Here is a 24,449-nt window from a genome sequence, read left to right as displayed (position 1 = left end):
TTTATTCTTTTTGGTGCAATCACAAATGGAATTGTGTTCTTAATTTCTCTGCTATTTCATTATTAGTGTATAGAAATGCAGCAGATATATATTAATTTTGTATCTTGCAACTTTACTGAATTCATTTATTCTAATAGTTTTTTGGTGGGGTCTTTAGAGTTTCCAATGTATAGCATCATGCCATCTGCAGGCAGATTTGGTGACCTGCAGGTGACATCCAGGTGGGAAAAGGCCTTGATTCACAAAAATCCAACAGTTCCTGGGCCCATTGGGTCATGAGAGAGATTTGGCAGCACAGGGGGAATGGACTTTGAATTCAAGACCTGGAAGGAAATGGGGACTCAGATGTAGTCCTACTTACACGATGAGATGAGCACTGGGTGTGGCAAATTGAATTTAAATAAAATAAAATAAAAAATTAAAAAATGTAGTCCTACTTTAGGCTCCTCCACCTACAGAAGAGCCAGCAGGCCTCATGAGGTGCCCCAGGAGCCCAGGGCCCAGCCAAAGATGGCAGAGAGGGTCAGCAAGAAGGTCACCACACAGGGGTGACATGTTCCAGTCACATGACTTGTTACATGTTCTTCTACTTTGAGATCCTTTGAGGATCCTTTGAGGGATCCCTGTCCCCCAAGTTTTTACTCCAGCACCTCAAAGATCAACCTGATATATGTACATATCCTGAATCACTCCTCATTCTCCACAACCTCTGACTAAAGGGCCAGGGGAGGCCAAGGGGTCAGAGGGATCCCTGGAAGATGCTCCCCCAACTGTTAGGATGTCTAAAACATCCCCATTAGGTTTGTCTTAGGGATTGTTCTCTTGAGCCACCTCCATTACCATGGGAGTCCTCGTAGCTGACCTGAGAGCAAAGTAATGGGATAAATGGGGACAAAGCCTGGTGGGAGCTGACCCCTCCCCTCTTTGGGCTTTGGTTCCTGGCCCTCCACAGACCAAGCTGTGTCAAGCCTCATGTGAGGATTTGCATGAAGATATAGTTCAGACACATTGAGTCAACCCTGTGGGTTCTGGGGAGGTGGCACACACCCTGGGAGGGGGGCAAAGGGAAGAGAACCCACGCACCTGCATGGCCTCTCTGGAGATGACATGATATACCCACAACATGTAAGGAGAAAGGGTCCACTTGGAGAGGTGAGTCAGCCAGATGGCCATCAGGCTGGACAGCCATCACCAGCATCAGGAGGATGGTGGAGGGGTCTGGCCTGGGGCTGGGAATACCAGCTCCCCCGTACAGATGAGTGAGTCTTTCCTAAATGGGTCTTCCCTGTGGGCAGGATGGGGCTGCAGGATCTCTTCCCACGGCCCACACCAGCAGCACACGCACCATTCTCACAGCAACACTGACACCGTGCAACCCCATTCTCCAGGTGGATAAGAGGCTCAACCACTCTGCCTGCCGCCTCCTCCAGAACTCTGTTCCTGCCAACAACCTACTGCTCATTCAGTACCTGTGAAAAGGTGCTACCGTCCCCATATAAGGGCTGAGGAAAGGGAGGCATAGGAGTTAAGTGACTTGCCCGAGATCACAAAGTGACAGGGCTGGGCTCAAACCCCAGCTGTCCAAATGACTCCAGCCTGCATTCTTAACCACCACAACCCCACAGCAGTGGCTTTATTAGGATCTGAACCTGGAAGGTAGGAACTCTGCCTTTCTTCTGCCCACGCTGAGGACAGAGCATGCAGCCCTAGGTACTGGGAGATGACCGTGGGAAACAAGCTGGCTAAGGCTCTCTTGGGCCAGTGGTTGTCCAGGCCCTGAAAGTCAGGGGCAGTGCTGAGGCCCAGCCCCCCACCCCACCTCGACACTCATTGGGGACCTCAAAATGGAATCTAGAGGGGAAGTCAGGGAAGGGGAGGTAGGCAGGGATGGACGCCTTACCTTCATCAAACCTTAAGCCGGGGAGGCAGAAACAGAGCTCTTGCCTGACCTTCCTCCCCACTCTCCTGCCCCTGTAGGGTGCCCTGCACTGGAGAAGGGGCAGCTGCCCATCAGGTAGGTCTTGGCTCAGATGGAGAAAGGCCTACAGGAGCCACTGGGTACCTTAAGCCTGGCCCCAGGCCTACTGAAGTGGTCATGTCTCTGGCAAGGGCCTGGTAGACAAAAGACATGATGTCTGAGTGGCTCTATACAAGGAAATAGGCAAGACAGCTGCATTCAGGTGAGAGCCAGGCAGGCAGGCAGAAGAGAGGCTAAAGGCAGATAAAGGTCAGGCGGGGCCACACCTGGCTCCCAGAGGAACAACAGGCTGGGGAAGGGTGGTGGGTGTCATCAGCCACAGTGAGGGAGCTTGGAGCCATGGCTGGTTGGCCAGGGCCATCAGCATCAGCACCTGGGGACTATTCACCAGGCCTGGCTTGCTGTGCACTTGGGCTTCTGCCTGGAACCACAGGTGCCCTGACACTGGCCTGAGATAGGGAGGGTGGGGGGAGAGGTTCTTGTGGGCATATGCAGGAACCTACACATGATAAGGTGTCATGCCCAAAAGAGACCACCGGAGCCAAGAACTTAAGCAGATGTCCTGGGACATCTTGTCCACTTACATCAGATTCCACCCCTCCCTACCCTCAGCTCAGAGCCTGCTTGGGCCTCAACAAATAGATCCTACTGCTATGGGGAGATGGCCTAGACCAGCCTAGGACATCCAGCAGAGCTGTGTCCAATCTGCCAAGACGATTCATCCAGGACAGAAGGACCCAGGTCTGGCTGAGGGCCCAGGAGCTATAGGCTGAGTGTCCCTCCAGGGGCGGGAAGGTGGCAGGGCAACGGCCTGAGGCTCCAGGGGGAAACTGCACTGGCCAAAGCCTGTCTTGGTGTGGCAGCCATGGGGATGGCTAAGCCCTGGGATCCTCCAGGACTGGGAGCAGAGAATGCTCCAGGGCTGGGGGCCGAAGACCTCTAGTGAGACAGACCCAAGGTTCTGGGCATCTGCCTCAGGAAGCACACATGAGCACTCTGCCCAGGGCCCGGTGATGAGCCAGGGGATGCCTTGTCTAATGCTGTAGCCCAGATGACATCCGTCCTCCAATGAGAGAAGAGGTGGCAGGGAAGGCAGGGCTGGGAGACCCCTGAGCTCCCTATTCCTTCCCAGCCCTCCCAGATGTAAATGAAGGTGAACTTTTCACTGGACAGGCCACCCAGGTCTCTATTCCCTGGAGACGGAGGGGAGAGAAAGCTGTATCTGAGCCAGGGTCCCACTCTGCCCGTCCTTGCAGGGTGACCTTGGACAAATGCTCTTTTTTTTTTTTGAGTCTGGAGACCCACTGGGGAAGGGCCAGGGTCAGAGGTCCCATCCCTGGAGCCCAGAGCGTTCCCTGAGGAGGACGACCTATGAGCTTTGGTGTTGAGATGTCCTGTCCTCCTGGTCTGCTCCCATCCCCTACGCCTCTAAGAACAACATCCTCCAGACTCAAAGGCTGTGGAAGGTGGAGGGGCTGCACCTGCTTTCAGGTTGCTCAGCAGGTTGGCCTTCACCATAAGCAGGGTGTTGATCCCAGGATCACCAAGGTGATGGGCAGCTTCACGGGCTCCGGGTACTCCAGGTATACCCTGCAGGACACAAAACTAGAAGGGCGTTAGGACCCTGAACGGAGCCCCCGGGCCACCTTGTGCCAAGGCCCAGGCCCTGCTGTGGTGACCCTGACCTAGTCAGGACCCTGTGGTGACCTGGGACAACCCCTGCTAGGCCAGTCTTCCCTTCTGTCTTCTGGAGATGTCAGTATTGCCTTGAAAGTCAAATCAAGCAAGGACAACCCTAGCTCCCAGCAGACCCAAGACCAAAGGAAACAGGACATAGAGCTGTCCTGGAGGGTGAGGCTGGGCAGAGGAGGGCCTGGCCCTGTAGGAGTTACAGCTATCTGGGCCCTCCTCTGGACCCTTCTAGGCCATCGCCTATATCCAACCCTAACATGCACCCCTACCAAGAGCTCTGAGGTGAGGGGGCGTACAGGTGGAGGATGGCCCTTCAGGAAAAGGTTCTGGTGGGCAGGGAAGGCTTGAGCTGGGCCTCCAGGCAGTCAGAGGTAGGCGACAGGTCTACCAGGGAGGGAAGCCAGGAGGTACAAAGAGGGGCGGGCATGTGCTTGAAGATGGCAAGCATCCTCCCACTCCCCACTGGGGCTGAGCCAGGCCAGGGCCGTGAGCTGGCCCGTGTTGGCTGCCACCGGGCATAGGTACGAGCTGGTGGGTGGAATCTGCCCCTCGACCTCCACTCGGCTGTGCCCCCAGCCTGACCTCTGGCTGCAGGGAGCAGGTGCGGAGAGGAGGCGGCTCGTGGGCATCGGTAGCAGTGGAGGCCCACGTCTCTCCCTCATCTGGAAGGGGCTTGACAGGCAGACAGGGCAGGGCCCTAACCCTAGGCCCTAACCCGATCCAGCCCCATGGAGCCAAGACTCAAAGAAACAGGCTCTGGGCATGAGGACAGCTCATGCCTGAGTGAAGGCTGGTAAGAGGGAGGCCCCTAAGCTTGGCACCCGCTGGGCATGACCACCCAGAGAGGGGCTGGGGCCGAGGGGGAGCCATTTCATCTCTCTGCCTCAGTTGACCCTCTTTGATGAGGAAAGCAGGGAAAACCACATTTCACGTGGACTGAGGGCAAAACAAAGCTGTCAGTCCCACGGGGAAAAGGACGATACCCCTTCTAGGGAGGGAAAGCGCGGGGCCTTGCGGTGCGTGCTGGGGCAGGGGCGGAGGCCTAAGTGCCTTCCTCCAGGGCCGAGGAGAAAGGAGGCAGGCAGGCAGGAGCTCCGGGACATCCTGCCTCGGGCCCTCCCCACGCACCCCAACCAGGCTCCCCGCTTCTTGACCAACGCTCAGCTGGTCCCGTCCTCCTCTCGGCCGGTGTGCCTGCCAGCCGGGCTCGTCAGGAGCGGTGCACAGGTGACCTGGGGCCACGGGGCCGGAGAGGGCGGGAGCCTGGGCGTCAGACGTGTACCCGCCCCGGCGCGGGACGGCTCGCCTGGAACCTGCCAGGTGTGGCTAACTCAGGGTGTCCAAATTCTAGGCCAGAACCGGAGCCAGACACCCCTCAGGGGCAAGGGACACGGGCCGCCTGACACCACGGGGACTTCGGGCTGCAGACCAGCTGGAGGGACAAACGGGGCTCTGCCTGAGGGCAGGGCTGGCCTGGAGACTCCGGGCTGACTCTAGGGACAGGGGCAGTCGCATCCCCGGGCTGCCCCCCCAGGGGTTGGCAAGAGAGGAGCTAAAGTCCCCCCACAGAACCGAAGCCCCTTCCGCCCAAGTGGCCCCATAAACAGGGGTGCAGAGGCCCTGGGCGCGGCTCCCTGGTGTGGTCTCCCCGTGAGCCCTGGGTGAGCTGGGACGGGGACCCAGCAGCCGGGTAAGAGCTGGGTCTCCGACATGGGATATCGGACGGAAACGCGGCAGGGACTGGGGGTGCTGGCTCCTCGGCCCCAGCCCCTCTGCCCTGGAGGCCCGAGCCCTCCCGCTGCCCAGCGCAGCCCAGGGAGCCTCTCTGTTTGGCAGGAACGTCCCGGGGGCCATCAAACCTCTGCCCAGAGGCTCAAGTGCCCAGGTTGTGGCAAGACCAGCAGTCGGAAAGGGGGCTGTGGCTCTGAGCCCCCCAACAGGCAGCGGCCTGGGTGGACACGGAGCCCCTGATGGGTGAGGAGGAAGGGGGCCTGCGCCGTGCCAGGTCCACGGAACCAGGCTTGGGGGGTCCCCGGGCGGGAGCCCAGCACGAGAAGTGTTACCAAAGCCTCGTCACCTCCTCTGCTTGGGAGGTTTAGGGCCCCCGTGGCAGGCGGCTGCGGGCCCCAGGGGAAGGGGCCACCTGCTGCAGCTGCAGGGAAAGCGGGTCTGGCGCAGACAGCGTGGCTTCGGCTGAGCTGGGAGAGGCCTGGCACAGCGGGCACCTGGGACTGGAGGTGCCAGTGAGACCACAGGGGTCTAAGCCAGTTCCAGGTGGGACGGCGGCGCTCCCGGATCCAGGCAGCTCCAAGCTGGTGATGGCTAGGAAGGACTGGGCACCAGAAGCTGGGCGGTGGGGGTTTGGGGGGAGCGCGACCCCCCGAGCTGCAAGGCAGGGTGAGGGAGGCAGCGGGCGGATCTGGGGAGGACCAGGCCTCTAGTGGCTGGGGCCAGGGGCAGGGGTTGGGGAGACCGGGTGTGTCCTCAGGGCCACAGGTGCCAGGCTAGGGGGCGGCAGTGAAGGCCGCATGGGGCCACCGGGCTCTCAGAAGGGAGGGAGGTGCGAAGCCTCCCGGAAAGGCAGGGGTCCCGGGTTGTTGGGGGCCCCAGGCCTCTTGGAGTAGGGGCTTTCCCCAGAGATCTCTTGCCCACTCAAGGTGGATGGGAGCCCAGGCCTAAGGACACCCAGGAGGAAGGGCGGAGGGCAGCAGAGGCCTCTGGGAGGAGGGGCCCCAGGCCAAGGTTCCAGTTCTGACGGGGAGCTGGGGTCTGGGAGGTTTACAGGGTTGGAGAAGCAGCCGCCAATCTTGGGGCCCAGGACCTGAACTAGAGGTAGGAGAGGAGCCTGCTCCGTCCCCATCACCCCTCTGGGAAGAGGCCTGTAGAGGACTATCTGGTGTCTAGTGGAGGAAACAAGGGGCCTCCTGCCGGGTCTAATAATCGTAGGGGGGCCAAGAGGCCCAGCACCCTCCTCCCAGCAGCCCAGGCCCTCGCTGGCCCGAGAACACAGAAGCCTGGGAGTCGGCCTCCTCCAGGACACAGGCAGAGGCTGGAGGCACAGGGGCCAGCAGGCTGGGGCGCGCGTCAGTGTAGCCCTACGGCTGTAGAGGCCTCCGAGGGGGCAGCAGCCAGGACACCCGGGGTCAGGGGCCCCAGAGGCAGCCCCTCTGCCTGTCAGCCTCAGTCCAGTCCAGGGGCTTCTGCTGGCTAGAGAAGAGGTAGGAGGGGGTGGGGGGGCTGCACTAGGCTGGGCCGGGAGGGGTGCCCAGGAAAGGGGTCTGGAGAGCACACGGGAGAATAGAGTCAACGGCAGGGCTCAGCGCCCCCCGCCTGGGGCGTCCTTGTGGCCCTCCTCGGCCGGGGCCAAAGGGGCAGCAGGCTGGGCTGGGGGGTGGCGGCCCATGGGCTGGAGGTACTACCCCCACCTCTAGCAGGGCTGTGGGGTCAGAAGAGGCACGTTCAGGGAGGGGAGGTGGGTCCTGCTCCCTTCCCCCTGTGGGGGTTTTGGGAGACCCAGCCCTTCCCCAGCAACCCCTGACTGAGAACAAGGCAGGGCAGGAAGCACCTGGAGGCTACCAAGGGGGTCTTCATAAGCCCCTGGTCAGGCATAGCCCTGCCCTCCTCTTCCCCCCATCACAGGCTCGAGACAAAGCTGCCCCGGTCACTTACCTTGCAGGCTTACGGCTTAACAGGTGGCAGGGAGGCTAGTGGGTTGGGCTCCCCTGGGCTGCAGTGCCAAGTAGGGCAGCCAGGAGGCAGCGCCTCCCTCGGTCAGGCTGCAGGCTCACCTGAGCGCCATCCTCCCTTTGCTGACTTAGGCTAGAGACACCTGTTACCTGGTGAGGCCATCGGAGGTAGAGAGAAGCCTGGCAAGCAGGGCTGGGCTCAGCCCGGGGACGGAGCAGGTGCGGAGGGTTCTTGCCTCCTGACTAGCCCAGAGGACCTGGGCCTCTTGACCCAGCCCCTGACTTGACGTGACCAGCAGCAAGTGCCTGGACCTGTTTCCTCCCGTAACCTGAAGGGAGTCGTCAGTGTTCCTCCAAGGATCCCTCCACACTGGACTCCATCACCTTGGGAGCTGGATTCAAATCCAGCTTTCTGGGTTCTGCCTAGGCCCATTCTTGACGGGGCCTGGCAAAACATTTTCCAGATGATTCCGAGAAGAGTTACCTGGGCTCAGCCCAGCAGAAGCCTTGGACCGTTACAGGGGGACCCTGGGGCCAGAAGGGCCACATTTAGCCCAGATGGGGCACGCTGTGGCTTCCCCTTGCCCCAACGCACACCCTTCCTTGCCCTCAGCTCTCAGCCAGCAACACCCTTACTGAAGAATGGAGTGGGCCTGCCGAAGAGCCGGAGAGGGGCAGGAGCGCGGCCTTGTCACACGGGAGCCCGGGGCGGCACATTCCCCGTCCCACCCGGCACGGGACGGGACGCAGCTGTCCTCTGGGAGCAGCACCTCTCCCAGCGAAATCCAGGTCCACAGGATGCCCTCGGGTGTTGAGCAGCTCTGTGTCTGCCTGGGCCCCGGATCTGCTGAGAGGTAGGCCGCCCGGGGGGCAGGGACACCAGGGCTGGGCAAGGAAGTGCAGGAAGATGGCAGGGAGGGAAGGAGGAGGAAGGAAGGGAAAGAACAAACAGCCAATCCAGCAAGGCCCTGGCAACGAGGTGGATGAAGCTGCACTTTTATGTACCTGTTGGCGGGCATGGCCTTGGTGCTGGAAGAAGGTGACTGGCACTTCTCACCGGGCAGTGCACTACAGACCTCACAACCATCAGGACCCACGAGGTCTCAGGAGGAAGGGGCTGTCCCTGAGCAGGGATGTGGCTGCCCACTGGGTATGTGACAAGGACCCGCATGGCACAATGGTGCCAGACAGCCTCAGCACCTTCTGCGCTGGGTGCAGGGACAACTGCTAAGGACTGGGGGATGGCCTATTAAATCTGCGCCCCTCCCCTCTCCTCCCTCCCCTCGTCTCCACAACACACAGCCAGGCCCCAGGTCCAAAAACAACCCAAATGCTTTAATGTTTAATGGCCTGCCTCCAGGACCCACAGCCTTCTTAGAAACCTTAGCCAGGCCAAAGGCCAAGGTTGCCAGCCTCTGGCTCAGTTTAGCACTCTGCAAGGAGGTAACTCACAGCAGGCATGACCGATGGGGCTCTGGCTTGGGGAGGGCCGAGGCCACCAGTCCAGATCTTCAGAGACCTCCCAGGATTGAGCTGTCATTCAGCCTGTCTTGTCTCGTCCCTGAGTCCCTGCAGCCTCTTGGCTTCCAGCAAACGTACAACTTTCTTGGGAAAACGCACCGGGTGGAGGAGTCAGCTCAGGGAAGTCATGGGTGTCGATTCAGGACCGGCCTGGCCCCCCAGAGGTAAGAGCAGCAGGCCCAGAACACGGATGCCAGCCCCAGGCTGCATCCTGGCACCCCCTGTAGTGACGGAGGGAAGGGGCAGGCTTCCCCAAGGAGCTCCAGGCTGGGGGTCAGGGCCCAATCCCAGACGCTGGGGCACAGTCCCAGGCTTTCCCAGGAAAGGACTCTAGGAAGTAGAAGTCATCCACACTGTACACTGTACCACCCTAAATGACCTATGACACACGAAGACTTTCTAGAAAGTTCTGCTTGCCTTAGCCTCCTATCCCAGGCCCTGGCTGAGCTCCAGGCCCCTGTCCTGGGGAGAGAGCAGAGAGCAAACCTGAATGGGTGTGTGCCAGGCATCACCCCCACAACAACCCTGTGAGGTAGGCTGCGTTGTCCTATCTTACAAATGGAGAACTGAGGGCTCACAGGAGGAAGTGACTTGCCTGGTCATACAGCAAGGAACACCGGAGCCAGGATTGAGCCCGAGTCTGGTGAGCTCCAAAGCCCACACGTTTTCTCTCAGGAAGAAACAGGAAGTTGTCCTAATAATAAAGGCCCTCAAGTTAAAAGTTCGGGGGCTCTCAGCCCATGGGGTGTGAAGGTGGCAGCGAGAGGAGAAGCATCCAGGGCATGTCTGCTTCTGGCCCTGGGCAGCCGGGCCTATAGCAGGTAGGGGTACAGAGGGTGACCCCACACGGCAGCTGTCCAGACAGCAACCAGTGCTACAGGGGATGGCTCTGGTCGCCCAGCGCCTGTGGCTGGGGCATGGACCGATCCGGCCCTGTGGCCTTGTGGCCCCAAGTGGGCAGTGCCAGGCCATTGAGCCAGGCAGTTTCTAGCAGGCTGCGGAAGCGGGCCCTTAGTATGGGGCCCTGGGGGCAGGTGCTGGCGGCAGGGGCGGGTGAGGCACCGCGGGCCCCTTCCTCAGGGGCTGCCTCTGCTTTCTCCAAGCCAGGGGTTGGTGGCTTCCTCCCTGGCTTCCTGGCCTTGGGGACGGGTGACTTCCAAGCCAGGGCTAGGCTCTCCGGCTCGTCTCTGGCCATGGTGGGTTCTGAGGAGGGCACAGATCCAGCCTCAGTGTCAAAGTCACCTGGAAAACGAACACACAGTCAGGCTGCAGACCCAACACCCTCAGGTCCCATCTCCTGGTTTCCAAAGCCACCTAGACCAGTGGATGGCCTCAGGCCTGGATGGCCCCAGCAGGGTCACAGCCATCAGGATGGACCTGTCCCCACATGTGCCAGAGGCCAGACCATTAAGCTGAAGGGGGTGCTTCTCCCAGGTGATGCCGCAGCTCTAGCAGGTGACGCCACCACTCAGAAGCATCTGGCACATGAAAAGGAAACGGGCCAGGAACCATGGGCCTACACAGCCGGGGAAACTGAGGCATGGGGAAGAGGGCTCTGCTACACATCAGTGCCATTGTCTTTCTGCCAGCCCCAGAGCCCAGAAGTGGAGGACCCAGCAGACGGGATAGGACATCCAGATGGGCGGCACCCCCCTCCCCACATCGGGGAAGGACTCAGCTCAGGGAGGGAGCGGGGACCAGGGTGCCAAATCCAGCCAGGGGCAGGAAGAAGCTGGGTCCCTCAGTTCTGCACTAGGCCCCAGGGCCCCGCGGGCAGCCCAGGAAAGACGGCCCTGTCCTCTCTGGGCCCAACAGCCCCGCTGTCCAGGGAGAAGACGGGGCTGGAGCCTCTGAGCCATGTGAGAGGCCCCCGCCCCACCACGCTCAACAATCCTGCTGGCGTTTTCTCTGCACCCATTAGGTCAAACGCTCCAACTTCTCAAGTGCTCAAGGGCCACTATACTTGTCACCCAGATATTCCACACCTGTGCCTCACTGCCTGGGGCGCCTTCCCATGCTGACCTGGAGCCAGGACAGGGTCAGAGGCTGGGACAAGGCTGCCAGGATGGCAAGGGGACAAGAAACCATTCCTGTGGAGACACAGCCCACACAGAGGCTTGTCAGAGGCCTTGATACGCCAGACGTCCTGTTGTAGGAGAGGCCACGATGGGCACCACCTGGCACCATCGCCGGCGTCCCGGGCAAGGAAGTGAGTGTACACGCCTTGAGACCCTGCAGCAGCTCCCAAGAGCAGGGCCACAGCCTGAACCAATGCATGTAACGCTCCAAGACATCAAAAGAGCAAGTTGAGAACAATATGCGCGAGATGTCATTTAGTAGGGGAAAAGCAAACCACAAAACATCGCTCTGACTCATGGGTGCACTTCCGTGAATATAAATACCGGGAGGACTGAAACCCTGCACATTCATAAGGCAACCGTGCTTGGGGGGAAGAAGGGGATCCTTGCCCACCTTCAGGAATCGGGTCATTCATTGAGGTGGAGAAGGCGGGGGTGGGGTGTGGGGGTGTGGGGGTGCCGGCAGACGGCTTAGGGGAAAGCTCGGAGTGTGGGTCTGGGAGGAGCTAAAGGTCGGGGAGATGGCAGGTGCAGAAGGCCAGCAGGCATTCAGTCACCTGGGGCTCAAGCTCAGGAGGGAGGCTGGGTGGGACACAGACGCAGGGGAGACGACCTCACACAGAGAACAGGGCCTCGGCGAACCCCAGACCCCAAAGGAGAAGTCTGCCCTGAAGCCGGACTGGGCACAGCAGAGGGCAGCTGCGAAGCCACCGCACAGGGGAAGGCCAAGAACATTTCCATGGGGACAGAGCGGTGGCTCGGAGGCCCAGTGGTGCCCAGGTGGGGAGGGATGGGGGGCGGCCCGCAGAGCCCCCCCCAGGGCCACCCCGTCCGCGGCCCCGCGGCGCCCAGCCCCGCCGACCACTCACGCAGCCACACACCTGGCACTCGTTCACACCGCTCCGGGGGCTCCCGGGGACGCCCCGTGCTCACCCAGCTGGCGGCGGACACAGTCCCGCCACTGCAGGCCCAGCAGGTCCGGGTAGATGTCGGGCAGCTGGCGCAGCGCCAGCAGCTTGAGCATGCGCGACGTGCAGCCGTGCAGGGCCCGCTCGCGCAGCGCCCGCTCCTCGGACAGCGTGGTGGGCCGCAGCTCCACGCGGTGCTCCTGCAGCACGTGGTCCACGGAGGCGGGGGGCAGCCTCGGGAAGAGGCGCTCCTTCACCAGGTGGATGGGCACGAAGATGGCCCCGGCGCGCACCACGTGGGGGAAGGGGCACTGCTGGGTGCACACGAAGCGCTGCAGCTGCGACAGCAGCTTGCCCAGCAGCCCCTGCACCGCCTGGCAGTCCTGCCACGCCGCCCGGCCCCAGGGCCCCGCCGTGGCCAGCCACTCCCGCAGCTTCTCGGGCGGGGAGTGGGCCACGGAGCCCGAGATGGCATCACACAGGGACGCGTGCAGGCCCGTGAAGTGCTGCTCTGGGGAGCTGGCGGCGGGGGCGGCGGCCGGGGCCGGGGCCGGGGCGGGGGCGGGGGCGGGGGCCAGGGCCCGGGAGGCCAGGGCCACGGCGGGCGGGCTGGGCAGCGCCAGGTTGAAGCAGGCCACGGGCAGCGGCGGGCTGAGAATCTGCAGCCCGAGGGGCACGGACGCGGGGGGCACAGCCGCGGGGGGCGCGGCCGGGGCCGGGGCCGGGGCCGGGGCCGGGGCCGCAGGCAGGGGTGCGGGCCGGAGGATCTTGAATTTTCGGAACATGAAGGCCACGGAGCTGTGGAAGTTGGTCCTGGGGGCGGCCTCGTCGGCGGTCGCCGGCACAGGGGACCCCGCGGCCTCGGGGGCTGCCTTTGCCGGGTCTGGCAGCTCTGGGAGCGCGTTGCCCGCACCTGGCGCCTCGGGGGCCGCGGGCGGCTGGGGGGGCGCGGCGGGACTGGGGGCCCCGATGGGCGCCTCGGGCACCGGCCTCTTCACGCTTAGGTCCAGCGCTACCTCCTCTCTGCGGGAGCACAGGGGCTCTGCGGGCACCTCCCGGGCGGCCAGGGGCGCCCCACCGTCCTTTGCAGGGCTCCCGCTGGGGGCTGGCGCCGGGGCGGGCTCAGCGGGGTCCTCGGGGGCCTGCACATCCAGGTAGTCGCGGTACGGGGCCAGGCTGAAGACATTGTCGATGACAGGCATGGGTGGCGAGCCGGGTGGCAGCGCGCCGTCACTCTGCAGAAGAGCCCGGCGCTCCTGGGCACAGGGCGCGAGTCCCGGGGGGGTGTGGGGAACCGGACTGTCGCCGATGACGATGGGCGCTCCGGGGCGCTCGTCGAGCTGGGGCTGGAGCTGCTCTTTCCTGCAGCTCGGCAGCCACATCTTCTCCTCTGCCTCCTGGGCTGGCTTCTCCACAGGCCTCCCAGGCTCGGGGCATGGCTGGCTGGCGGACAGAGGCTGGCACGCCCGCTGGAAGGCACTGGGCTGGGGCACAGCCTGGAGGCTGTTTTGGGAAGGTGGCGTCCCTCCAAGCCCGGGGGATGCTCCGTAGAGAGAGAGGTCATCCCGGGCGTAGGGAAAGCTCAGCGTCTGGGGGGCAAAGTCCAAGGGGCACCGGGGAGCGAGAGGCGGCTCCAGCTTGAGGCCTGGTGAGGGTGCTGGCGGGGGGGCAGAGGGGCAGGAAAAAGTGTCCAGGCCCACTGGGGGCATATAGGGTGTCTGGGCTGCCTGCTGCCTCAGGTAGGGACTGCTCAGCCCACCAGCCGGGTACCCAGCCCCCTTGTGGGCTCCCAGAGGCTGTAGTGGGAGCGCTGCACCATAGCTGCCCTGCTTCTCTGGGTGGCGGCAGGCTGATGGGCAAGGCAGGGCCTGGGGAGGGTGGGGGAGTGGGTAGTGGGTAGGCACTGTATCCTGGCAGGCGGGGCCCAGGGGTTGGGCCAGCTGGGTCCAAGGGCTGGGGGGTCCCTCGGACAACGCCTGCTTGGAGTCCCCAGAGTAAGGACCTGCATACTTAGAGGGCAGGAAGCCCGTGCCGTGGATGGTCCGGTACTTCTCCAGGAAGGCCTGGCACGGGGAGAAGCTTACGGAGTTTTTGCCGGGTCCCTCAGCCGGCACCCCACGCAAGAAGGTGCCATCCAGGGACTGGCCCTTGCCAGGAGCCGGCGTCAGGGAACAAGGTGGGTCAGCCGGGGGTAACAGAGGTCCAGTCACCATTGTCCAGTCGACATCCAGTGGCCTCTTTGCTGCCCCTTCCCCCAGGCAGGGTGAGAGCCCGTAACACAGAGGGTTGCGGTAGACAGGTTTGGGTGCCGCCAACGGTGGGCCCGGGTAGGAATGAGACTGGGGACCGAAGGACAGGAGCTCAACAGGGCCAGGGTCCTGCACCTTCTCGGAGCTCTCCGCTGGTGGGCGGTAGAGCAGACAGCTGGTCAACAGGTTGTCTGTCCGCAGAGGGGGCCCTGCCATGCTGGCAGGGTACAAGGGTGGATATGGGATCCAGGATGCTAACCGCTCAGACCCTGCCTTGGGAGCACTCCCCATAGGGCAGGAGAAGTAAGCACCCTTGTAGCTGCAGGGGTCCTGGTTGCCAGCAGAGGGGGGCAGGCTGTGCCCAGGCCCGGAGTCTGCCTCTAGACGGGGCAGCTTGCCATACATTACAGGCCCCAGGGTCCCCAGTGGCCGCTTCTCCGCCATCACTGGGAAGGCTTCAAGCCCTCGGGGGGGCCCCAGCTACTCAACTGCTGACCTGGGAGAGGAGAGGGAGAAAGGGAGAGGCTGTCAGAAGGGCTACAGACAAGCTGCTCTCACTGGCGCATCGCCACACCGAAGGGCTTAGCACTTAGTAGATGCTTGATGAAGACGATGAATGAATGAATGCATGAGTCATACAACACAGAGGTTTCCAACCTCTACCCGCCACCCCCATTCCAGGAGCCCCTTCTGTTCAGCTCCCTTCCATAGGACTCCCAAGCCCCTCTCCTGGGGTTTCACACTTTGCAGGGCACCGTCTGACGAGGACCAATTCTCTTGGCTCCCCCCGTTCCCCATATACAGATGAGGAGACCCATTCATCCCAAAGTCACTGATAAAGGAGATGGGACAAGAGGCAGGCTTCCTACCTCCCACCACAGCTCTTATTCCAGATGCCATAGGGATCTCAAGATGCCCACGGCAGCTAAGATGTGGAACTGGACGCTGCCTATGAATTCAGGTGTCCTGAGACATTCTTGAGATTTCACTCTCGGACTTGCCAACCTTTGTCAAAAACGGCAGAGCCAAGCCTGGAACCCAGGTCCCGAGGCCCAGAGCAACACAGATCCTGGGCTTGGTTCCACAGGGCAGGGCTACTCCCCCAGGAGAAGCGGTGCGAAGCCTGGGAAGCCTGGGAAGCCTGGGAAGCCGAGCGGCGACCAGGCCTGGCCCCAGCCGGAGGCGCGGCCACCAGCAGATGGTGCTGTGGCTCCGGCAGGAAGGTCCCAAGAGCGGCAGCCGGAGAGCCTGTGTCTCAGCCCCAAAGCTGCCGCTGCCTATTCTAAGGCATATGAGGGCAGCATGGCACAAGGACCAGCAGGTGGGGAGGTGGGAGGATGTGAATGTCCAGGGAAAGAGTCCCCAGGGGCCACAGGCTAGCTGGCAACTACTCCTACTGCACTGATACAGACGCAGAGCAAGACTCCGGCCCTGAGAGGCCGCGCATGGGTTTCCTCAAGGCAGCAGCTACTCAATGACCCATGCAGGGTCATCTGAGGCCAGTCTTCTAGGGCCGCACTGCCCTGCTTCTACCTCCCCTAGCATCCTGTTCCCCGAAACCCTCAGGTGGCTTAGAAAGGATGAATCAGCTCACTCTTGCTATGATTAGGCCATGGGCCAGGTGCCACAAGTTTCTATCACTAACCAGCCCCCTCTCCAATGCCCACCACAGGCTCAGGAGGAGACTAACGCATCTTGGGGACAAGGAAAGCCAAGGTTCGTACGAGGGCCGATGCCCACTCCCATCCCAGCCTAACGGCACCAAGGAAGCCAGGCGGGATTCTCAAAAAGTTGGCTCATCTCCTGGCCAGAATCCAACACCTCAGGCCAGCCTAGACAAGGGGATGTTTCCTAGAAAAGACCGGAAGAGACAACAGGGTAACGGTGCTGATAGCAATGCTCGCTCTAGGACAGGGATAGACGGAAAGCCCCATCCTGTTGCACAGCAACCTTGCCAAGAAGGAGTTGAATGGTTTCGGGGGTGCTGAGCCTCCTGCACCCATCCCAACCACCCTGGGGAGCTCTGGATTAATTGCTGGCTGTGGTCTCACCTCCCCACATGCCTCCTGGGGCCTGCTCCACACCCACCCCAGCCCCCTGAGTCTTGTCTCCTGGGCTCTGCCCATTTCGAGCCCTTTGCCCCGGAGACTTCCTGGAACCCAGCCAATAGAGGTGAAGCCACTCGCGACCCTGGGGAGTCTTTGAGGGAGAGATGGGGCTCTAGGGAGTCAGCAGAGGGCTATGAAGGGTATGGGGCTGATCGTACTTCCTGCCAGTACAAAGAGCCCAGTGCACAGTCCCTTGAGGGGAGCCCCTCCCCACTCAAGACAACAGCCACAATGTTGCCTCCTTCCCACCCCCACACACTGGGGAGGCAAGCAACTGCTTGGAGCAGGGCGGGACCCCAGGGAGCAGGGTCCATCACCCCTCGGGCCGCCAGGCTGTTTGCTGGCTGGGGCTGGGAGGGCCAACCTGGCCAGGGCCCAGGGCAGGGTGCAGGAAAGGAGCCCCCACCCCTGCGCCATCCGTGCCCTCTTCATCTCCCCGCGGCTCTCCCGGAGGCCAGCGGCGTTGGGAGCTGGGAAAGGCCCGGAAGAGGGGAGCGATCCTGGCGGGATCCTGGCGGGCCGCGGCGGGCACCCGGCCTCCCCCAAGGGCTGCGCCGCCCTCCCCGAGCTGAGGCCGCGGGCGCTGCTGGACCCGGCGCGGCCGAGGCGCGGCTGGAGGGGGAGGGTCGCAGGCTCCGCCCCCCGCGGGCTTCCGGGTGTCCCCACGCTCCGGCGGCGGGCGCTGGGCGCACGTGCACCCCGGGGCCCCGCACAGGCCGCGGCCGCGCTCGCCCCCCTGCCCGCGAGCGCCGGCCGGTGCGCCTCTGCCCCGGGGCCTCGCCCCGCGCACGTGCGCCCCCGGCCCCCGCGGCCCGCACCAGAGACCCGCGCGGGGTCAAGCCGGGGCGCGGAGACCGCGGGGCCGCCCCGTCTCAGCCGCGCGCCCCCCGCCCCGGCGTCCACGTGAGCGGGCCCCCAGCCGGCCGCCGCCGCCGCCGGGACCCCGCCGAGAGCTGCGGGGCGCGCCCGGGGGGGGCCCGGGTCCGGGCAGGGTCGGAGCCGCCGCGCCCCCGCCCGCGCCCCCGCCGCGCCCCGCGCCCCCGCCGCGCCCCGGCCGGCCGGTAGGGGCGCCCTGCAGCGGCTCCACGCGCCGCCCGCGGAGTCGGCCCAACTTTCGGCGCCCGAGCGCGGGCCCGTACCTGCAGCGCCCCTGCTTCCCGCTGCTGCAGCCGCCCGGGCCGCGGCCGCATCCTCCAGCCCCGCGGCGCCGCGTCCCGCAGGGCCCTGCGCGGGGGGTCGCGGGGGTCGCGGGGGGTCGCGGGAGCCCGAGCCGGAGCCACCCTCCTCGCGGCCGTTCGCGCCGCCGCTGGGCGCCGTCTGCGGTCCCGCGCGGGGCGGGGCGGGGGCGGGGCGGGGGCGGGGCGGCCGCGCCGGGGGCTGAGCCGCGCGCGCCTCGGGGGTGCCGGGCGCTCGGCCCCGCGGAGCCCCCCCTCCCCCCCGCATGCAGCGCCTCCCTGACCCTCCGTCCGTCGCCGCCTCCAGCTACGCGGCCCCTCGACTCGACCCCGCTGGGCTTCGGGTTCCTTATTTTAGCAAAACTGGCGTTATTCATCAGCGCTGGCGGCGGAAGGCTTAGAGGAGGCCGCACCAGGGTACCTGGCACACAGTAGGTGCTCGGGCTCCCCTGGCCAGCACGGGGCGCAGAAGGGAGCTGCAGAGGGCTCCTCAGTGGTCCCCACAGCTCAGCCCGTGGGTCAGATTCCAGACAAATATATCCCCCCCCCTGCTGGGGCGCTGCGTGTATCTGAGGGAGGGGTGAATCCTCCATCACCCTAGTGGGCCAGGAATGGGGGCGCTTGGGGTTGCCAAGTGGCCTCAGTTGGGGAGCCTTTTTGGCAGACCTCCCTCCATGAGACAGGCCTGAGCCCCTGAAGCCTGGGAGGTGGGATGAGGTGGAGCACTCCCAGCCAGGAATGGTCTGTTGCAGAGAGAGGGGCTGGAGGGGCAGACGGGCTGTCCCCATTGGTCCTGACCCTCTGGGGGGCCGTCTGACCTCGGATGGGAAGCCCCTGGATGCTGCTACCTTCTCTAAAGAAACCTGGTCCCTAACAGTTCCTGGGCTACCCAGGGGCTAAGAACAGGTGTGTGCAGTGGAAGGGGGGAGGCAGGTGGACATGCCGAAGGTCAGAGCAAGTTCATGGGGCAAAAGCACCCAGGCTACCTGCTCAGATCCCAAAGGTCAGGGCTGCCTGAGTCAGAGGGCAGAGCAGGCCTGAGGCCACAGGTTCCAAGAGGAAGCAGCTGGAGCTGAGGAGGAGGGGCTGGACACAGCAGGTAAGAAAAGGAAGAGGAAGCGGCAGTTACCTGGGGGGAGGGGAGAGAGTGTCACTTAGCTGAGAGTTGGAGGGGTTCCTGAGGGTCTGGACAGATGACAGACCCGAGCATGGAGCGGCAGCAACTCGGGGTTGGGGCTCTCCCGAGGTTACACTGCAGGCTGAGATAAACCCCAGATCTCCTGGCTCCCACGCCTTCTCATCAGGACAGTACACCCGTGTGTGACAAGTGGGGGTCATGGCCAAGCCTCAGGTCACAGGACGTTGGTCCCTACTCCTGCTCCTCACCACTCTGCCCTCCCCATCTCCGTCCTGTTCACCCGCTGTGCGCTGCTGCTGGGTTGGGAGGAGGGGAGGATGCTCGATTCCTAAGGCCTAGCGCTCTCAGGTCGTGCGCTCGCTCGGGTCACCTGGTGTTCTCTCCAATCTCCCACCCAGGCCAGGATGAACCCGTGGAGACCCTAGGGCCCTGTTCAGATTCTGCGGCCCTGATGAGTCTTGCCTCAATTCAGGGACACTTCACAAAGACAGCAGCCCCCTTAATCGGCGTCTTACCTGTCTCACCCCCCTCCCTTCCTCTTCAGCATCACCTAAATACCTTGCGCTGCAAAAGAGAGGTACCCACGGGGTGGGGAACTCGGGAGCTGCTTTGTAACTTTCTGGGCCTCAGTTTCCTCATCTGCAAAATGGCAACCCGTGAGACCTACCTCACAGACTGAGGTGAGGGTCGCACAAAATCAGTGTGGGAGTTTGCTTGGAAGTGACAAAAAGCTGTGTAGCGTGTCGGCTGTGAGCTCCCGAAGGCCCTGACATTGTTTTTCTTCTCTACCCGGAGGGTCATGTGTGGGCAGAGCCTGTGAAGAAAAGTGGCTCTCAGGGGTCTGTTGGATGAAGGAAGGCAACCGATACAAGGTGCCATCCTCGGGAGGCCCTGGGGGGCTTCCTGGGGTTTATTAGGCTGTGGTCCTGGTCCTGGAGAGGAGAGCTGGTGCCAGGGCTGGAAGGGACGGTGCTAACAGAAGCGGAGAAGGGAGCAGTCTGGCCTTCTGTGGGCTTTCTGGATGGGATTAACAAAGGAAAATAGCCTAGAAAAGCCTGGAAGGGAGGTTTCACACTCCCCCCAGGCCCCAGCCCTCACCCTGCCACCCCCGGTCTACACAGGCTCCACACTCCTTGTCCACCCCACCCCGACACCGATCATTCCTCCCACCCCAGCTCTCGGGCAGATGAGGTAAAAGGTCAGCTCCCCAAACCTCAGCAGGACCTACGGCCACTAATACTGTCGACCCCTCTAACGAGGCCACACTTGCTATTTCCAAATCCTTTCCTTCCTCCGAGGAGCTTCTTCTCGCCCCAGAGGAGGGAGGTGTGGCGCTGGCAGCCGGTACAGGCAGAGAAACAGGGAGGTGTGGCGCTTTCCCCTAAGACGCCCAGCAGTGCTCTCCTGCCCCTTCAGAGCCAGCCCTGCACGCGCACCTTGCGTCTGCAGGGAGGCCTCGGACGCTGCCGCCACCGCAACACCGGCCCTTTCCGCTTCCTCCTTCCTCACAGTAGAGGAGTAGCTCGGAGCCGGTGGGCAAGGCGAGGAGTTCTACTGGGAGCCTGGCCCCGTGCAAGTCACCCATAGACATCTCACTTAATTCTTACAACAGCCATATGAGGCCGGGGTTTGAAAGGCAGGCAGACCGAGCTCTGTGACCTTAAGGCAGCCCCTCAACCTCTCAGTTTGCTCATCAGTCAAATGGGCATAATGAGAACATATCACAGGCCTCCTGCAGACCCGATGAGTTCACAGCTTGCCTGAGAGTAAGACCTTTACCGGTAGTAGCTCTAAAGGAGGAGGGGGAAGTGGCTTGCCCACAGAGCCAAGAAATGGAGGATCTGGGACTCCCCCCGAAGAACTGTGTGACCCCAAACTGTTCTGAGAGAAAACTCAGGTACAGTTGGTGGCCAGGATCTCTCTAGCGCTCAAGCATACAAAGCCCGAGGACTGGGGCCATCATCCTGGACTCACAATGTCTTAGACAGCCCGGGTTGGATAGGACTGGGGTGGGGGGCAGGGGCACGGGACCTCATCAGACTGAGCTCAGCCCTCTCCTGAAGGTGGGTGGCAAACCAGAGCTTCCCTCGGCAGGGAGGGCCAGGGGGGTGGTAGCCTGTGATTCTGACAGGTGGGCAGGGAGTGGGAAGGCCCCAAACTCCGGAGGAGCCCACTCTGCCTCCAGAGGAAATCAGAGCTTCTCCAGAGCGGGAATCCCAAAGATCAAGAAAGGGAGATGGGCTTTCACTGGGCCCCTCTGGAGGACTGTGCCTGCCACCTCCTGGCTAGAAAGAAAAGCCCATCTACAGAAACTCGGGGGAACTTAGTACAGGGGACGGGGAGGACTCTGATTCAGTAGGGGCCACGGTGGGCTAACCTTCCTTCCCGTCCTTCCCTCTAGTACTGTTTCCCAGTGCAGTGAAGGACACAGATGTGAAACAGACCACGACCGTCCCGTGTGACGTGTGCTCGTGTAGGGACGAGGCCTGAGGAATAGGGCACCGGGCCTTAAGTCAGGGTAAGGTCCCCCATTCTGGCTATGCTGAGCCCACTGGCTCGGTGCTGGAAGCAGTGGGAAACATTACCTTCCTACCTCCAGAGAGGTCTTTCTAATGCCCACGTCTGAGCCTATCACCTTCCAACTGAGTGGGATCCAACTTCCCACAGGCTCCTGTCTGCCTCCTGACTGGCTCTCTCCGACCACCTGCCCCCAGAGCCCCCAGAACCCCCAGAGCCAGCCCAAGGTCCTCGCTGGGGCATACCTCTGTGCTCTGGAACATGCTCTCCTTGGCTGAGAGCACCAGCCTCTGCTGCTTGTCCAGCTCTTTCTTGGCTAGCTCCTGCCTGTCTCCAAGACACTTCAGACCCACTCCTCCAGGAAGCCTTCCAGAGCTCTAGGCTGGGTTGGGTCACCTCTTCTGAAGCCTCACAGCATTCCAAACTCCCCTCTGCATTAGCCGGTTAGCCCAACCGCAGCTCCCTGTGCTAGCGTGGCCGGGTTACATGCCCGGCTCCCCTGCTAGACTGGGGAGGGCTCTCTCCCAGGGCAGGGCCTGGGTCTGCCCGGATGCTGACACTTTCGGTGCCCAGCACGGGGTGGATTCGGGCCATGGTTAGGGAGTGAAAGAGTAATGGCAAAGGAGAACTCCGCTCACCTGAAAGGAGAGAAAGGGGCCTCTAGGCCAAAAGCTCCCCTAAAGCCCCTGTATTTCCGCCTCTCAGCCCCTCAAGACCCATGACAGCAAACCTCAGACCATCAGCAGCCCGCTGCTGCCAGTACCCATTTCAACATGGAAACACTGAGGCCCAGTGAGGAGCAGCCACATGCCCGGGCCCTCGGGCCTGGGGCGGGGGGGCCTCGAACCCAGGTCTCCCAGGGGCCTGTCCAGCTGCACACTGCTTTTTTCTTGTTTTGCCACTGCTCCTCCCTCTCCCTCTCCATCCCCAGACCCAGGATGGAAAAACACCTGGCTGAGCTCCACCTGAGCTTCCAGCTGCCTGCAGCCCCCTCCTTGGAGGCCCCTAGCCTGTTGGGGGGGGCGGTGAGGAGAGGAGGAGAGGGAGCTCAGTGGAGAGGAGAGGCTGATGCATTTCCCCCTCAGTGTTGCAGGAGACTGCTCCCCCTAGCCGGAGCCTGGACTCCTGCCAGCCTCCCTAATCACCTCCTTTCCTTTCCCCATCCAGGGCCTCTCTCTGGGGATCCCCTCCCCCCACCTCCGTGCCCTGGGCAGAGCAGCACAGCTGTTTCCAGGATGGTGGTTTGGGCCTGGGCGGGCCGTATCCACAGCCCCGACTCCTGCCCAGCGCCCGCCTCACTTGGGCTTCCACTGGGAATTACCTTCCCGCGGCTCCCCAGTTCAAAGGTCTTGGGGGGCTGCCCACAGAGCTCCTCCCCGCCCTGCCCGGCCCCCTCCCCCTGTGCCGGAGCACATCCCCTCCTACCGGGCGGGCCTGCGCACTGTCCATCGGAACCTTCCTCGGGCCACAGGGGCAGTGAGGTCTGGGCCAGGTGCCTGGCGCTGCCCCCGTTAGTGGCCTGCTGGGGTTTCCGTCACTTAGGGCTGGTTACCAGGCAACCGCGTCGGGAGGGCTGGCTCTGGCTGGGGCTGGCACAGGCGGCTGCTGCAGGGGAGGCTGCGGCCAGGCCGGCTGAGGCCAGGGTCACCGTCGTCGGCAGGGGGTGGGGCCTCGCTCTGCAGCTCAGAACTCCTTGTCATCCCCGTGGCTTCGGCTCGGGCCCAGCCCCGGGAAAGGGGCCTCCTGGCCGTCCAGGGCCCTGCACACCAGGCTCAGAGCCCTCAGGTTTCCGGGAGGTTGGGGGAAGCCGAGTGGGAGCCGAGAGGCGGGCCTCCCTCTTCAGGGACCGGGGTGTGGCCTTAACCTTACTGACCACCCCCCTGTGGCCCGATGTGGGGGACACAGGAGTCAGATCTCCCGGCCTCCGGGTGGCTGTGTGGCCTTGGATGTGTTGTTGCTTGTCTGCGCCTCAGTTCCCTCCTCTAGAGAACGGGACGACGCTAGCCCCGTCTCATGAGGCAGCGCGCAGTGTAGAAGATGCTCAGAGCAGCGCCCGGCCTCTCCGTACCTGCTGGGTCCCCTCCCCCGAGCCCCTGGTTTCCCACGTTGCAAGGGGGCAGATGTTACAGATGCTGACACGCTGGCCGCCCAGCATTGCCGGGTGAGTCGGAACGTGCCATCGTCATGTCCAAGAATAGACTTGCACCCCCTGCCCTTCGCTCCCCCCATCCCTGCCGCCTTGTGTTTTCAACTTACTACTCTATAGCCCTTTGCTAGGTGGCAGGCACTGGTTTAAGTGCTTTACAAATATTAGTGCATTTAATTTATTTAATCCATTTAATGGATTAAGTGACTTAATCCATTGATTAATCCGTTTAATGGCTTAAATGAGGTAATGCTGAGGTATACCTGGGGAGCCGTGGTGGGACAGGGGCCCAGGCACGCCTCCTTGCCCTGCTGGGGTGGCTTCACCGTGCCACTGGGTTGGATGCCAGTCCCGCCTCCCACCACAAAACCAGGCTGGGCTGCTTGTGGTGTAGCCGTGGGCGGGTCAGAGTTTCAGGAAGAGCAGTGACGGCTAATTAAAACTTTGGCTCAGGGAGGCCCCCTTGGGGCAGGGATTGCCTCAGTCAGCTCCCTTGGGGAGGCCCCCTAATTGGACCCGGGGGCCCCAGTAATGATGCAAACTCACCAGGTAGAGGATAACACGCTGGGAGGGAGGGGGAAGGGGGAAGGAGACAGGCTGGTAAAAAAATAATAACAACCCCCCTGTCATTGTGAGGCGGATGACGTGGGAGTTGTCAGGCTGTCACTTGGTTGCTGTGTGACTTCCGATAAGTTGCTTGGCCTCTCTGAGCCTCTGTTTTCCTCATTGGAAAGTAAAGACAGGAAAAGCTCCTGGAGGGTTGCTCTAAGAAGGTACCAAGCACGATGCGTGGCCCAGAAGTAGGGGTTTATAAAATTGGAGCAAGTATCACCGTGTTAGTAAGCCGGTATTACTACTAAAGGCCTTTCATACCCATCATCTTTTTTGGTCCGGGGGGGCGGGGGGGCGGTAGCCTCCCAGCTCTGTCTCCTGGTTATGTGAGTATGGGTCCTAGGCCGAGTGAGGAGTGTAGGGGAACAGGAGGAGCAGGGGCTGGGGTGCGGGTCAAGCAGGGGGTCACGGAGCAGAGGGAGCCTGAGCAGAGCGGAAAGGACCTTACTAGGCAGCCAGCAGTGGAGGAGGAGGGGTGCTTGGTGGGGTGGACAGCCTCATAAAGGCCTGGAGACCAGAGAGAATGCAGGAGCCGTGGGGCGCCGGGGCTAGAGTTGGGGTCTGCTGAGATACCCAGGCCCATGTGAGTAACAGCCGCACGCTGCCCTGCTGAGGCTGGGGTCTGGCCCCAAGTGACCAGG

The 24,449-nt window shown here is 62.7% G+C and overlaps 1 protein-coding gene and 1 long non-coding RNA gene across 4 annotated transcripts; one reads left to right on the top strand and one right to left on the bottom strand.

Annotated features, from left to right (window-relative positions):
* Window positions 1-2,589: 2,589 nt before the first annotated feature.
* On the top strand, window positions 2,590-11,252 carry LOC111093300. The gene is made up of 4 exons (XR_005381888.1): window positions 2,590-2,719; window positions 5,507-5,644; window positions 7,970-8,210; window positions 10,799-11,252. It is a non-coding gene; the product is annotated as an uncharacterized LOC111093300 (long non-coding RNA).
* Window positions 8,671-22,657, bottom strand: C30H15orf39 (chromosome 30 C15orf39 homolog). Of its 3 annotated transcripts, none has more exons than XM_038581026.1 (3): window positions 22,476-22,657; window positions 11,889-14,608; window positions 8,671-10,119 (listed from the first exon to the last, which is right to left on the bottom strand). In XM_038581026.1, the coding sequence occupies exons 2-3, from the start codon at window positions 14,554-14,556 to the stop codon at window positions 9,752-9,754; spliced, it is 3,036 nt and encodes a 1,011-aa protein (XP_038436954.1). In that variant the 5' UTR covers window positions 14,557-14,608; window positions 22,476-22,657; the 3' UTR covers window positions 8,671-9,751. The 3 variants fall into 3 exon arrangements, with proteins under 3 accessions (XP_038436954.1, XP_038436953.1, XP_038436955.1); XM_038581025.1 differs by lacking the exon at window positions 22,476-22,657 and adding an exon at window positions 17,360-17,463; XM_038581027.1 differs by lacking the exon at window positions 22,476-22,657 and adding an exon at window positions 14,982-15,280.
* Window positions 22,658-24,449: the final 1,792 nt, after the last annotated feature.

This window comes from Canis lupus, chromosome 30 (assembly GCF_011100685.1).
Source record: "Canis lupus familiaris isolate Mischka breed German Shepherd chromosome 30, alternate assembly UU_Cfam_GSD_1.0, whole genome shotgun sequence".
NCBI classification, from domain to species: Eukaryota; Metazoa; Chordata; class Mammalia; order Carnivora; family Canidae; genus Canis; species Canis lupus.
The sequence above is the reverse complement of the archived record's forward strand: the minus strand, read 5'-3'. Positions and strand labels throughout refer to the sequence as shown.

Excerpts from the sequence above, each read along its gene's own strand:
- C30H15orf39 (XM_038581026.1), bottom strand. The coding sequence starts at position 14,556 with ATGGCGGAGAAGCGGCCACTGGGGACCCTGGGGCCTGTAATGTATGGC. Across the intron at positions 10,120-11,888 it reads CTGTGTCCGCCGCCAGCTGG|GTGACTTTGACACTGAGGCT; the intron begins GTGAGCACGGGG and ends TTCGTTTTCCAG.